This window comes from Pholis gunnellus (genome assembly GCF_910591455.1).
Source record: "Pholis gunnellus genome assembly, chromosome: 4".
NCBI classification, from domain to species: Eukaryota; Metazoa; Chordata; class Actinopteri; order Perciformes; family Pholidae; genus Pholis; species Pholis gunnellus.
This window is the reverse complement of record NC_136530.1, coordinates 20,227,450-20,239,542: the sequence shown is the minus strand read 5'-3', so window position 1 is coordinate 20,239,542 and position 12,093 is coordinate 20,227,450. Positions and strand designations below refer to the sequence as shown.

General features: G+C 43.8%; 2 protein-coding genes across 2 annotated transcripts; both read left to right on the top strand.

Annotated features, from left to right (window-relative positions):
- Nucleotides 1-591: 591 nt before the first annotated feature.
- Nucleotides 592-2,165, top strand: foxq1b (forkhead box Q1b). Its single transcript, XM_079157441.1, has one exon. It carries the CDS (start codon nt 731-733, stop codon nt 1,625-1,627), a length of 897 nt encoding a protein of 298 aa, XP_079013567.1. The 5' UTR covers nt 592-730; the 3' UTR covers nt 1,628-2,165.
- A 4,930-nt stretch (nt 2,166-7,095) lies between these two features.
- On the top strand, nt 7,096-10,087 carry foxf2b (forkhead box F2b; the record flags this gene model as incomplete). The annotated part of the gene is made up of 2 exons (XM_079157372.1): nt 7,096-8,141; nt 9,915-10,087. The coding sequence occupies exons 1-2, from the start codon at nt 7,166-7,168 to the stop codon at nt 10,085-10,087; spliced, it is 1,149 nt and encodes a 382-aa protein (XP_079013498.1). The 5' UTR covers nt 7,096-7,165.
- Between the last annotated feature and the right edge of the window lie 2,006 nt (nt 10,088-12,093).

Below are 12,093 nucleotides of genomic sequence, written 5' to 3'. Positions count from 1 at the left end.
TACTTCCCCGTTCCACCGGAGCGCCTGTGAGGGAGTAACAGGTTGAAGTGAACAGCAGTAAAAACCTTGTCTATTTCTCCATGTATTCCGCTCTCTTCTGTCTGCAGTCTTTTTCTGATATTTGTTTTCATAAAAGGCGAGTAAAGAGGAGAAATATTAATCCGGATCAAGAAAAAAATGCATTTGGACTAATTTTACGCATTTTACCTGAATCTGGAATCCAGACAGAAAAGGGGCAACTGATAAAACTTTTTGTTGATTAATAATCTAGCGAGCAGAATAAGTGTATGTGATAGGAACAAAATGATGTTCAGAAAAAAGTGCTTCTTAAACTGTCAAATGTTGCCTGTAGTAGTATATATTGTTTTATATTTTTGAAAAATAAAGGACAGACAGACTAATTATTTTTCATACCTGCCCTCTTTTTTTTCTTCCCTGGCGTGTCACAGTAGCGTCCAATTGTAAACATACACACTAAATCACTCAATCGCTTCAATGGATTCGGGCTGGAAACCCCGCCTGTGGGCCGTCCCTTGCCGAGGCATTATATTATACCAAGACATGCGTGTCTCCGGAGACAGATCTGTATTCTGCTGCTACAGACTGAGGATCAGGGTGCCTCCAGCGCTTAAGACGAGCCTCTACAACACACAAACACACAGAGTCATTTCTGCTGCCAGGACTGCTACACCTGCTCTGCTGCTTAAAGATCATCCTTCTTTTTGGGAAAATGAAACTTGAAGTTTTCTCAGCACATCACTTCGCGCAGAAGCCGCTGGAGTTGTGCATGGACGCAGAGGGGGGAATCCCGTCCCCTCTATCCGGAGACGAGCTGGGGTCGGACGGGGACTGCGTGGCCAACAGCCCGGCACCTGTTACCCAGACCGGCGAAGGCAGCAAAGGGAAGCCATACACCCGCCGACCCAAACCTCCTTACTCCTACATCGCCCTCATCGCCATGGCCATCCGGGAGTCCAGCAGTGGCCGCCTCACTCTGGCAGAGATCAACGACTACCTGATGAAGAAGTTCCCGTTTTTCCGCGGCACTTACACCGGCTGGAGGAACTCGGTGCGCCACAACCTGTCACTCAACGACTGCTTTCTCAAAGTGCTGCGGGACCCGTCCCGGCCATGGGGCAAGGACAACTACTGGATGCTCAACCCACACAGCGAGTACACCTTCGCTGACGGCGTGTTCCGCCGCAGGAGGAAGCGCATCGCCAAGAGGTCCGCTAAGGAGCGGGAGAGCCCGGACATCCTCAGCGAGGACACCCGCCTCCCCGCCCCGGAGGAGAGGGTGGGGGCCAAGTTCTCCAGCTCCTTCGCCATCGACAGCATCCTCAGCACACCCTTCAAACGGAGGGAGGACAGCCACGTCGATGCGGAAACCCACGCCCCCCGGCTCTACTGGTCCCCAGGGGCCCACATACTGCCTTACACTCTGTGCTACCCGGCACAGCGCACGTACCTGTCAGAGGCTGCGTACAGCAGCACAGAGCCCAGCAGGGATGCACTCACGTACCTCCAGCATACAGCGCCGGGCATGGCTGCACCTGAGACCACTCTCCACGCGCGCAAGATGCCCAACAAGGCGCGAGGTTTCCATATAGACTCCTTGCTGTCATAAAGCACCCGGACTGTTGTCAGACTTGTATGTTTTGATCCATGATGTGCACTTTTGTGGGCGCTCCTAGCTTTCAGTACTTTAGCTGTTGTACTGTTTGGGACTCTGTCTGTACTGTAAGTCATTCTGCAGTGAAAAAAAAATTGACCATGGCGTGTTGTCAACTGTTTGGTGACTTGGCAAATATAGTTGCTGTCATCGCAGGACATTTCACTGCGCGTGCATGTGGGTGTGTGTATGTGTGCGTGTGTGTGCGTGTAAGTGCATGAGTGTATCCATGGTTCTTTGGTCATTTTCACTGTATAACGGCAACCAAGCGCCATGTTGAAACATAATACTATTAATCTATTTATTCTTTTCATGTTTTGTATGACCTGCTGTATAAAAAAGGATATTGTCTTGTATATATATGTCAAACTAATTATTGACTGAGCTACGGTGAGAATCACGTGGCTGCACTCGAAACGCATGGAAATGCCTGATGTTTTCTTAAGATTGATTCATGCATGCCTGGTATTTTTATGAATAAAAACGTGAAACAATGGGACCCTGATGTTCAATGAGCTGTTCATTATACAGACATGAAAGAGAGAGGGTTGGAGATCAGAAGCAGGTGTACAGATCAGTGGGGGCGGGAGTGAATGGGCCGCACACCTGTTCAACAGGAGAGGTCTGCGGTAGATTGTACTGCAAAGGGAATACCAGGGGGGCGGGGAATTGTTGGTTTATAATCTGTTAAAAATTAACTCCTAAATCATAATCATCAAAATCAAAACAATAGAATAAAAGCCCAGAATACTGCCTCTCACACCGATTCCCTCAGTACTGATTTTTCCAAATTAAAATGTGAATATTTGCGGCTTATTCAAATGGAAAAAACAAAAGTAACAACCACAGCAAACAACTAAAATAACAGATACAATAATTAGGATTTAACATAAAAATGTGATTGTTCAAATTATTGTTATATTGTCATGTTATTTAGAAAGTAATGCACATGCATGTGCCAAGCCCATGGACTGAAAAGATCCCAAAAAACACATCCTGTCACATACAATTACATTTCAAACAAAGAACTACTTCTCAGGCGCTACAATTTAAATCTTTCACACAAAAAATGTATATAGCTATATATCTACCCTGAAGTACTGATCATAAATGAACGTTTTATTTAAATGATTATTAATGTTTATCATATTTTGATGTTATTGATATTAATGCTTTTGCTGATTTATCAATATAACAATATGAACAATGCCACGTATTGTTTACTTAACTATAATAAAATGTGTTTGGTGCAATGGTATGTCGGGATCAGTGGTTTTTCACAAACTTATAATAAACAAGAGAGACAACAAATATTCAAATATTGACACTTTCATTCCAACAAAGCCCCATCCACTTCATTTGATAAAGATGCGATATGAAACGTGCCCACAGTGCTGACTAGGTAAACAAAATATAAAGTAAACTGAATTTGTTGAACACAACTTTCAGTACTGATTATATATATTAATGTTATTTATTTGTATTTCACATGTTCGGATATATACTCACACACAATATTATTCTCCATGACATGCTCACACCAAACACTCCTGCAGGCTGTTTACTGCTCATGTCCCGAGGAGGCTGCAGTTGCTCTCCGCGGTCCTGAAACAGACCCCAGACTCATCAGCCTCTGGTCCAGTCATGAGCCATATGTAAAGTCCCAGGTATGGTTCTTAAGAAAATCATTCGACTAAATTCAATACAAAGACGAGAAACCCGTTGTTGACTCCAAAACAAGTTCCCAAAGGTTATTTTCAAATGAAACACTATTCTGTAAATCCTCGAATAAAAAACGTTCAGTCTCAGAGTGTTCCTCAAAAACATGGCTGCTAAATAATAAGGTAATGCTATATGCATTTATAAAATAAGAAAAATGATAGGACACAAAATGAAACCCGAATATACGGATGCCACTTAATTATCATTGTTGATATTATTATGCAATTTGATGGAAAGCGAGTGTAACACTTTAATTATTATTCAAAATAACTGATCGTCCATACGCAAAATATATCAAATGACTTAACTCAAGTAATTTATAAAATGTTGTTAACCTGATGTTGGAGTTTTGGACATGAGCTCCTCCAGATGGATGAGTCCATACGAACCTGCACATTTCCACACTAAATAGCCTGTAATTTTGTTTTTTATTTTTCATCTTAACATTTGACCATATTCTGATAACACCTTTATAATGAGTAGGCTATACACTGATCAGGTATGTACTCTACATCTCATGTGCCCCTGCTGATCGTCATGCACATGCACGTTGAGGCTTCGAAAACAGACAACGAGGTCTATGTTCATAGCGCACCAAGAAGTCTGACAGGTGACAGGTGAGACTGGCTCCTGTTTTCAGGGACAATGCTGCAACCTGCAGGTGAAACGCCGGAACAGCATACCTGTCTGCGGGGGCGGTCGCGTAGCTCCAACGCTCCCGGTATCCCCTCATTGTTCACGTCCTTGTTGTCATGACGCGCATCCTTCATATTTGTAAACAGCCTTTCTCTGCATGTGCATTTCAACTGGTGCCTGTCTCAACCCCGGTCCGCACCGGCAGGAGCAGGAACTCGGGCCTGTTCCAGGGCTGGCTGCTGTGCAAATAAGGCCCACGGTGTTATGAAACCAAACTTTAAGGCAGGCACAATGTTAGGAAGTCCAAACAGTCTGTCACTCCGGCAAACTGAACCGCGCCTGACCTCCCAGATTCCCGGAGAGGCAGCTCCAAAGCTCCCGGCACCGCCACAGGAAACACAGACGAAGCGGCCGAAAGAATATTAGATTAAAAGGAGCTGAACTCGGTGTTTGTTATTGTTTTATTCAATGAATCACGTTTATTACAGGCCTATATATATTACATATAAGTAGAGTAAAAACCATTTAAGACCACCCTAATTATTATGTACAAACGTTGTGTTTTTGACCATTTGGGAAAAACTTGTTTCTAAATATTTGTATTTTTTTAATCACAAATAGAGAATCCTTCTGATTTTGTGTTTTTCCATTTAAATGTAATATAATCGTAAACCGTCCGCATATATTTTAAAATGACCTGAAATAGGTTACCTGCGGTCAAACAGCCCGATAAAAAACTCTCTCGAAATCGCATCTACCAAATATTTTATGGGGGACGAACAATATCTTTCAGCCTAAACATGAAAACAAACAGAAGGCCTTATTGTGTCGGCAACAGGCTCATATGGGCCTCCAGCCGAGAACGTACTCCAAAGGCAAACTCCTCTATCAAAAACAACTCCGAATAGCTTTCGTGGTTGCCGCCGATCACATCATATTTTCAAAAGGCTAAATTAGGAGCTCATATAATCTCGGTGCGTAAAAGCAGCCGGAGCGCCGTCTTCAAAGCGCTCGCAGAACAAAGATTCCCTCTGCAAGCCGAGGCATCCTGATCTCGGCGGGGGTCATAAGTTTTGATGTCGCAGGAAATTTCTGGGGCCGTTAAGCTCCTCCAAACTGCTCTGTGTGTGTGCGTGTGTGTGCGTGTGTGTGTGTGTGTGTGTGTGTGTGTGTGTGTGTGTGTGTGTGTGTGTGTGTGTGTGTGTGTGTGTGTGTGTGTGTGTATGTGTGTGTGTGATGGTGGAAAATGATTTTATCCGCATATCCTTTGTTGTGCAAAGTGCAAAGGTTGTTGTTGCTGGTTATTGTTTGGAAAATCCTCCAGGCTATATCTAAACTTAAAAAGGTCGTGTCGGCAACACACGTGCACAGACACAGGTTTGAGTGTGTGAAATAAAATGTGACTGTGTTTTTTCCCTGCAAAGTTTTCACGGTGTTGTGGTTTGTTTAATATCGTACAAACATATTGGGCCTGTGAGAAAGAAAAGAAGCAATAAAACGTATACTTAACTATAGGCTGAAATAGTATCTATGCACGAGAACAAATAGTTTAGTAAAAAGAAATCGTGACAAGCATGAACAAAAAAAAATCTCGGTTTAGTGACAGCCACACAAAGTGATGTTTTTTTTTTTTTTTTCAATGATCTCCGCTTCGTCGCAACACGGATGTTGATACTACCTTTATGGGATATATAACTCCATCATGTTGGACAAATCTGTGTGTGATGTCTCCATAGGGGAGGAAACTGTCGACGCCCGTTCGCCTAATTTCGCTTTTCTCTCTCTAATGAACGTGGGGCCCATGGGACCGGCTCTGGCCCGGGGCGGTAAGCTGACACTGGCGCGCTGTGTGTGGTATCCAGGGCCGGGCTTGATGGAAAAAGCCTGCTTCCACTCATGTCAAAGTCATTTACTCAGAGCAACCCCCCGCTTACACACGCACGGTGAAGACCACCACCTCTCCATCTCTCACACTCCTCGCCCCAGCCCGGCTCCGCGACAGTTTGTTTTTGTTATCCTCTGGACCAGTTTGGGAGGAAATTATGAGCAAAATAATACAAATAATACGAGACGATGCGTTGTTTTTTTTTTGTTGCTTCGCAGCGATGCGTTTGGGTATCATCTGCCGCAGATATCACGTAGGCCAAAGTGAATGTAATGTGTCGTCATGGCTTCACTTTGCAAGTTGAACCTTTTGCACATACTGTGGTGGTTTATTCGTGTCAGGAAAATGTATGATCTGTGGCTGAAAACACGACTTCATACATGCAGGACCAGAGAGGGTGGAAAAACTCGTTTTTTAAACGTGTGCGTCTGGCGTGTGGCGCTGTTGATTGGGATGTCTGGGGGAGGTTTGATAGATGGCCTAATTGCGTGTATAGTCCGAAGTTGGACAGAGGGAGTGGGAGGGGGAGGAAGAAGGCGAGGAGAGGATAAAATGAGGGGCTTTAACACTGTTGAGAACGGTAAGTGGACTTGGGCCAGATTTGTCAAGAGAGTGGAGGAAGGGAGGGGGGGGTGCTCTATTCGTCACTGATTACAGGGAGATTTGCAGGCGCAGAGTGCGGATGAGGAGAAGGGGTGGGGTGTGTGTGTGGGGGGGGGGGGGGGCTCTCGTGGAGGGAAGAAAGATTTATGAAATGATAGGTGGTCGAGCTTTGTTTGGCTGGACTGTTGCGCGCAATAGGTCGAGGTTTTTTTGTGTTTCCTCCACTTGAGGGATTATTAAGGCGGTCGATGGCCACCCGGCGCGCCACGCAGCACCACTTAGCGCCGCGGTGACACCCAGTGGAGCCCCTGTGTCGTGCTAAAACCCTGGACACTCAGTCTCCAGTGAATAACCAGCTACCCTACCCCCCTCCCTTTCTCTTCCTCTTCCTCTCTCTGTCAGTGCGTACTCGCCGTGCGTTCTGCATGCGTCAAGGAAGCACCGTGCGTAACGGGAGAGTCGTGCGTAACGGGAGACAGATTTCACTCCATTTTGCACTGGGATTCTGAGGACCACTGGCGGTGTAACGCAAGCTTGCAAGGACACTGACCGCTGGATCCCAATATATTTCTACTTTAAAACATCTCGGAGCTCGTCTTTTCTCCCTCCCTCTCTTCACTCTACGCCAGTCGTACGTCAGAGCTGAAATGACGACCGAGACCCCTCAGCAGCAGCTGGACCCTCCGCCTCCTCTGAGATCCAGCCCGGCGTCCGGCGCCCTGCACCCCGCCATGCTGAGCCAACAAGCCGCCACAGAAAGTTCGTCCACCGCCATTAAAGGAAAGAAGACGGGCTCCGGTTTACGGAGACCGGAAAAGCCGCCGTACTCCTACATCGCTCTCATCGTTATGGCAATACAGAGCTCCCCCACCAAACGACTGACACTCAGTGAGATCTACCAGTTCCTCCAAGCTCGCTTCCCGTTCTTCAGGGGCTCATATCAGGGCTGGAAGAACTCCGTCCGGCATAATCTTTCGCTGAACGAGTGTTTCATCAAGCTGCCCAAAGGGCTGGGCAGGCCGGGGAAAGGCCACTACTGGACCATCGATCCGGGCAGTGAGTTCATGTTCGAGGAAGGCTCGTTTCGTCGCAGACCCAGAGGCTTCAGAAGAAAATGTCAAGCTCTGAAGCCCATGTATCGGATGATGAACGGCATAGGCTTCGGCACCTCTATCCTCCCGCAGAGTTTTGACTTTCAAGCTCCATCCGCCACTCTCGCCTGTCACAGCAACGGCTACAACTTGGACATGATGAGTAATTCAATGGCCGGGGGATACGACGGGCTGAGCGGTGGCCACCACGTACCCCACATGTCCCCGAGCCCCGGTTCCACGTACATGGCGAGCTGTCCTGTGCCGTCGAACGGGGACTATGGACCGGACAGCAGCAGCAGCCCCGTTCCGTCCTCTCCAGCCATGGCCAGCGCGCTGGACGGCCACTCCCCGTACGCCAGTACATCCGCACACTGGGCGTCCTCCGGCGGGTCCCCCTACATCAAACAGCAGCCTCTAACCTCCAGCAGCCCCGCATCCTCTGGTTTACACTCCGGCATGTCGCCTTATTCCCTGGAGCAGAGCTATCTTCACCAGAACGGCAGGGACAGCCACAGCACCGACATATCAGGTACCACCAACTCACGCATGGTTCATACTGGGGATGATGAACCCCGCCAAATATCTTAGGGTGTTATCATAGAAATTAATAAAACACAGCATGTCCATCTGATCTCAATCAGAGGCTGCAATAAGCAACATTTGTGTTGCAAAGTGCAGCAGAGGCCTGCAACAAATTCTAAATGTTTTGAAGGAGTGAAAACTCAAATTATATATTAATTATGACTCATGTTTAAATTTCAGGATTTTCGTTTTTATTTCAATGGCAAAAGTTTACATATCAGAAATATCAGTCAATTATGACTAGCAATTTCAATTGTTTTAATTGTAATTTACCCTAAATTATTTCCGTCTTAGCGTTTACTAAACTCACCAGCTGTGGGAGACAAAATCATTTTCGCAATTGTTTAACTCATTGCATTGAATAATAAAGTTACATTCAATGTTAAATAATAAAACCTGGCCTAAGCTTGGTCCAGCCAAATTATCATTCAAAATGTTTTTGAGGCCAATAAATAAATAACATTCAGATTCTAAGGGCTAATGTGTGAATGTGTCCCTTGAATCCACAGTCTGCGGGATTTTCTAAACCACATCTGTGCACGTGCTAATAAATAGATTAAGATAAACAGCTATTTTGTTTTGTGTTCGCGTTCTTAATTCACCTCCCCAGTTCACGCTCATTTGCTTTAGCATAATACACCGAGGCTTTACTAAAGTCAGGGGATTTGACCGAGGCGAGTTACCCATGCTGGAGCCTAAAGGGTCCCAGAGGTTAACTAAACAAAGAGTTTGCAGCTCGGACCACACCGGCGGAGGATTTCAACCAGCGCGTATCCACAAGAGACGGCAGGCCTTGTTAAACTTTACGCAGCGTCTTAATTGAGCCTGCACGGAGGGTAAATGTGTTGGACTGCACAGTGCGGGGTCGGTAACTGTACTGTCAGGCGGAGGCTTGTGTGTTGTCTGTGGAAACGGGCGTTGGGCAGCGAGCTGTGGCCCGGAGGATAAAGCCTGCTGTCTTCCCCTGAAAAACACAGTCACATCTGGAGTCCTTATGACCTTGACGAAGCCACAGCCTCCCTATTTATTTTTCTCTTTCTGGAAATAGAGGCTCACTTACAGACACAAAATGACGGCCTCATTTAAATATGTTTGCAGGTTTTGGGGCTCTCCAAGGGGACAGAAATACAGAGATAGGATTACTGTGTTTAGTTAGAAATCAAAATAAAAGCATCCAATTGAATAAAAAATAAATAGCTAAAGGGAGGTGCGATGCTTTTAAGAATACAAATAACTGGAATTAAATGGACTGTCACTTTAGGAAGGTAGGCAGATTAGGCAGATTTCTAACAAATATATTTTTAAAATATGTTATTTCTGCTCTTATATAAATACATTTTGCAATTTATACAACTGCAAATGTATCTGTAAAAAGGTGAAGCAATGATTGCCCATCTTTTTATAAACAATAATTATTTATGCAAAACAAGGCCTTATCCGTCTGCACCAGTCAATTGTATTCCCTTTAAGCGCATATTTGAACGTGAATACTCATTATCAGGCTAATCTACATTTCATTTTGAAGATCTAAAAACATTCATTTCTGTTCACAACGAACCATATTTACCCCCACCCCAACACAGGGTTTTTTTGTGCCGAATAATTTCGCAAAAACTTGGATTAAGATGCTAAATATAAAACTATTAGGCTACTTATAAAGCCGAATGAATATTAATGTCTGCACCTCTTCATTGACATATTTGTACTTTCTCCTCTGCAGTGGGGATTCCACGTTATCAGAGCCATTCCTCGGTGTGCGACAGGAAAGACTTTGTGTTAAACTTCAACGGCATCTCGTCCTTCCACCCCTCGGCTGGCGGATCCTACTATCACCATCACCACCATCACCATCCCCAGAGCGTCTGTCAGGACATCAAACCGTGCGTGATGTGAGCTGCCCCGTCACCGTGCGCGACGGTTCACAGTGAAACTGCAGCTCCGTCACAAGAGAACAAACAAGCGGACATTTCTTTGGATGTATCGTGGCGTCCGCTTTCACATGTTTGCCTCCAACATGCAGCCAAAGTAGCTTTCTTGGTTGGACTTGAGAAAACTATGCATTGAAGGAAATGAATGAAGAAACCCCAGAGGCCTTTCAAAAAAAATAAAAAAAATAAAAACACTCAGCCAATATGAACCCTGACAAGCGTTTTCTTCTTCAAAAGAAGCTTCAGAAACACAACTTTTAATGTGTTTGCTCTTGTAACATGTGCAAACTAATTATATTCCATGTAACTATGTTCTATCCTATTAGAGTAACTACACCTTGCACTTATTGTATAACCCTTTGCCAACTTTTTGTCCTGTAAAAGGTTTCAATAAAGCTGATATATATTTTAGGCGACATTCCTACAGATTTCTGTCTTTTCATGCACATTCAAGTAGAAATGTTTTGGACTTTTGCACTAAGAGGGCGTGATATTGAGCTTGCATGTGGCATGAACACATAATTCCATCTTGAATATTGCTTTCTGGCCATTTACAGTTATGGTCAGCGGGTTGAAAGACCATTTACTAAATATACAAACTTGTATTTTAACCAAGTATTTAAATTAATGCTGCTTTATACTCATTTGTTTGGCAGCTGGAGTTAATAATAATTAACATGCCAAACCTATGATCAGTTTACAATATGTAAAGCTTGATTATAGATTAAACATATATATCCCTTGCAAACAGCTACAACATTAAGATTATTCTGACATCAGTTATTATAGTAAATTAATATAGACAGGGGCCATACATTGTACTTTAACTTTTGATACTTAATTGCTGTTAATACTTCTTAATTTGTAAGTACAGGATGTAATAACTTATACTTCGTAAGGAGCATTTTTATATTGTAGTATACTTTTTCTTAAGTAATTGATCCCATTACCTCTTCACTGATGGTCAGGTTTTGAATTAGTATTATTCTCTATAATCAGTGACATTCATTAACAAAGGTATGGCAACCTAACGTGCAATATATAGCTTCCACACAAATGTCTGCTTTGAATCTTGTTTTTTAGTCCAAGAAACCTTTTAGTCTTCAATCAATAATGTTCGTTTTCAGAGTGCTTTAAAGACGAAATCTCTAGATTCAGTTTTGGTTTGCAGTTGTGATGATAATGGAGGTGTTGCAGTGGTGGAAGAAGTTCAGATCCTTTACTTAACTAAACGTAGCGATGCCACTGTATAAAAATAAAGCTTCAAGTTTTATTTCTGTATCTCCACTACAAGTAAAAGTGCCCCATTTAAATATATTTTTTAGTGAAATTACAAAGGTATTACAGCAAATTTTACTTCTATACTTTTTTTTATACATCAGAATGTCCCCTGTGATTATACATTTTTATATTATTGGATTGTCACTACCTTTTTATTAAAATGCAAAAAGGTTTTGAATGTGTGAAGTCGATGAATGTCATGTTGGGCAGTTTAAAGCAATGACTCGGGTAATCTTGTCATTTATATCTCCAAAGTAACTACAGCTGTCAAATCAATGAAGAGGAGTTGAGTTATAAAGTAATATAACATAGAAATGCTTGAGTAAATGTACCAACTACTCCACCCCTGTTGATAAGTAGAGGTATCTGGAAACACGGTTACTTTAAAGCAATATAGAGAGATGAAAAACCACACAGGCTGATCATTAAAGCGTGTAGACGGCTGACATGAGGTGTGGGGCTCAACAGATTGACGTCCTTTGAAGGTAAGACTACAATGTAAAAGGAAGAAGCGACTTCTTAGAAAATCTGATCATTCCACAGTTTGAATATTTCCACATTTTGCATGTTTCACAGCCACCACCAGCATGTCTAAAACAGCTGAAAGTCTCTTTGCCTCCTGAGGCTGCTCCTTTCCATGTGGACGTCCGGGGCTGCCAACATTTCAAGACGCCATATAAACAAAGACAC

Excerpts from the sequence above, each read along its gene's own strand:
- foxq1b (XM_079157441.1), top strand. The coding sequence starts at position 731 with ATGAAACTTGAAGTTTTCTCAGCACATCACTTCGCGCAGAAGCCGCTG.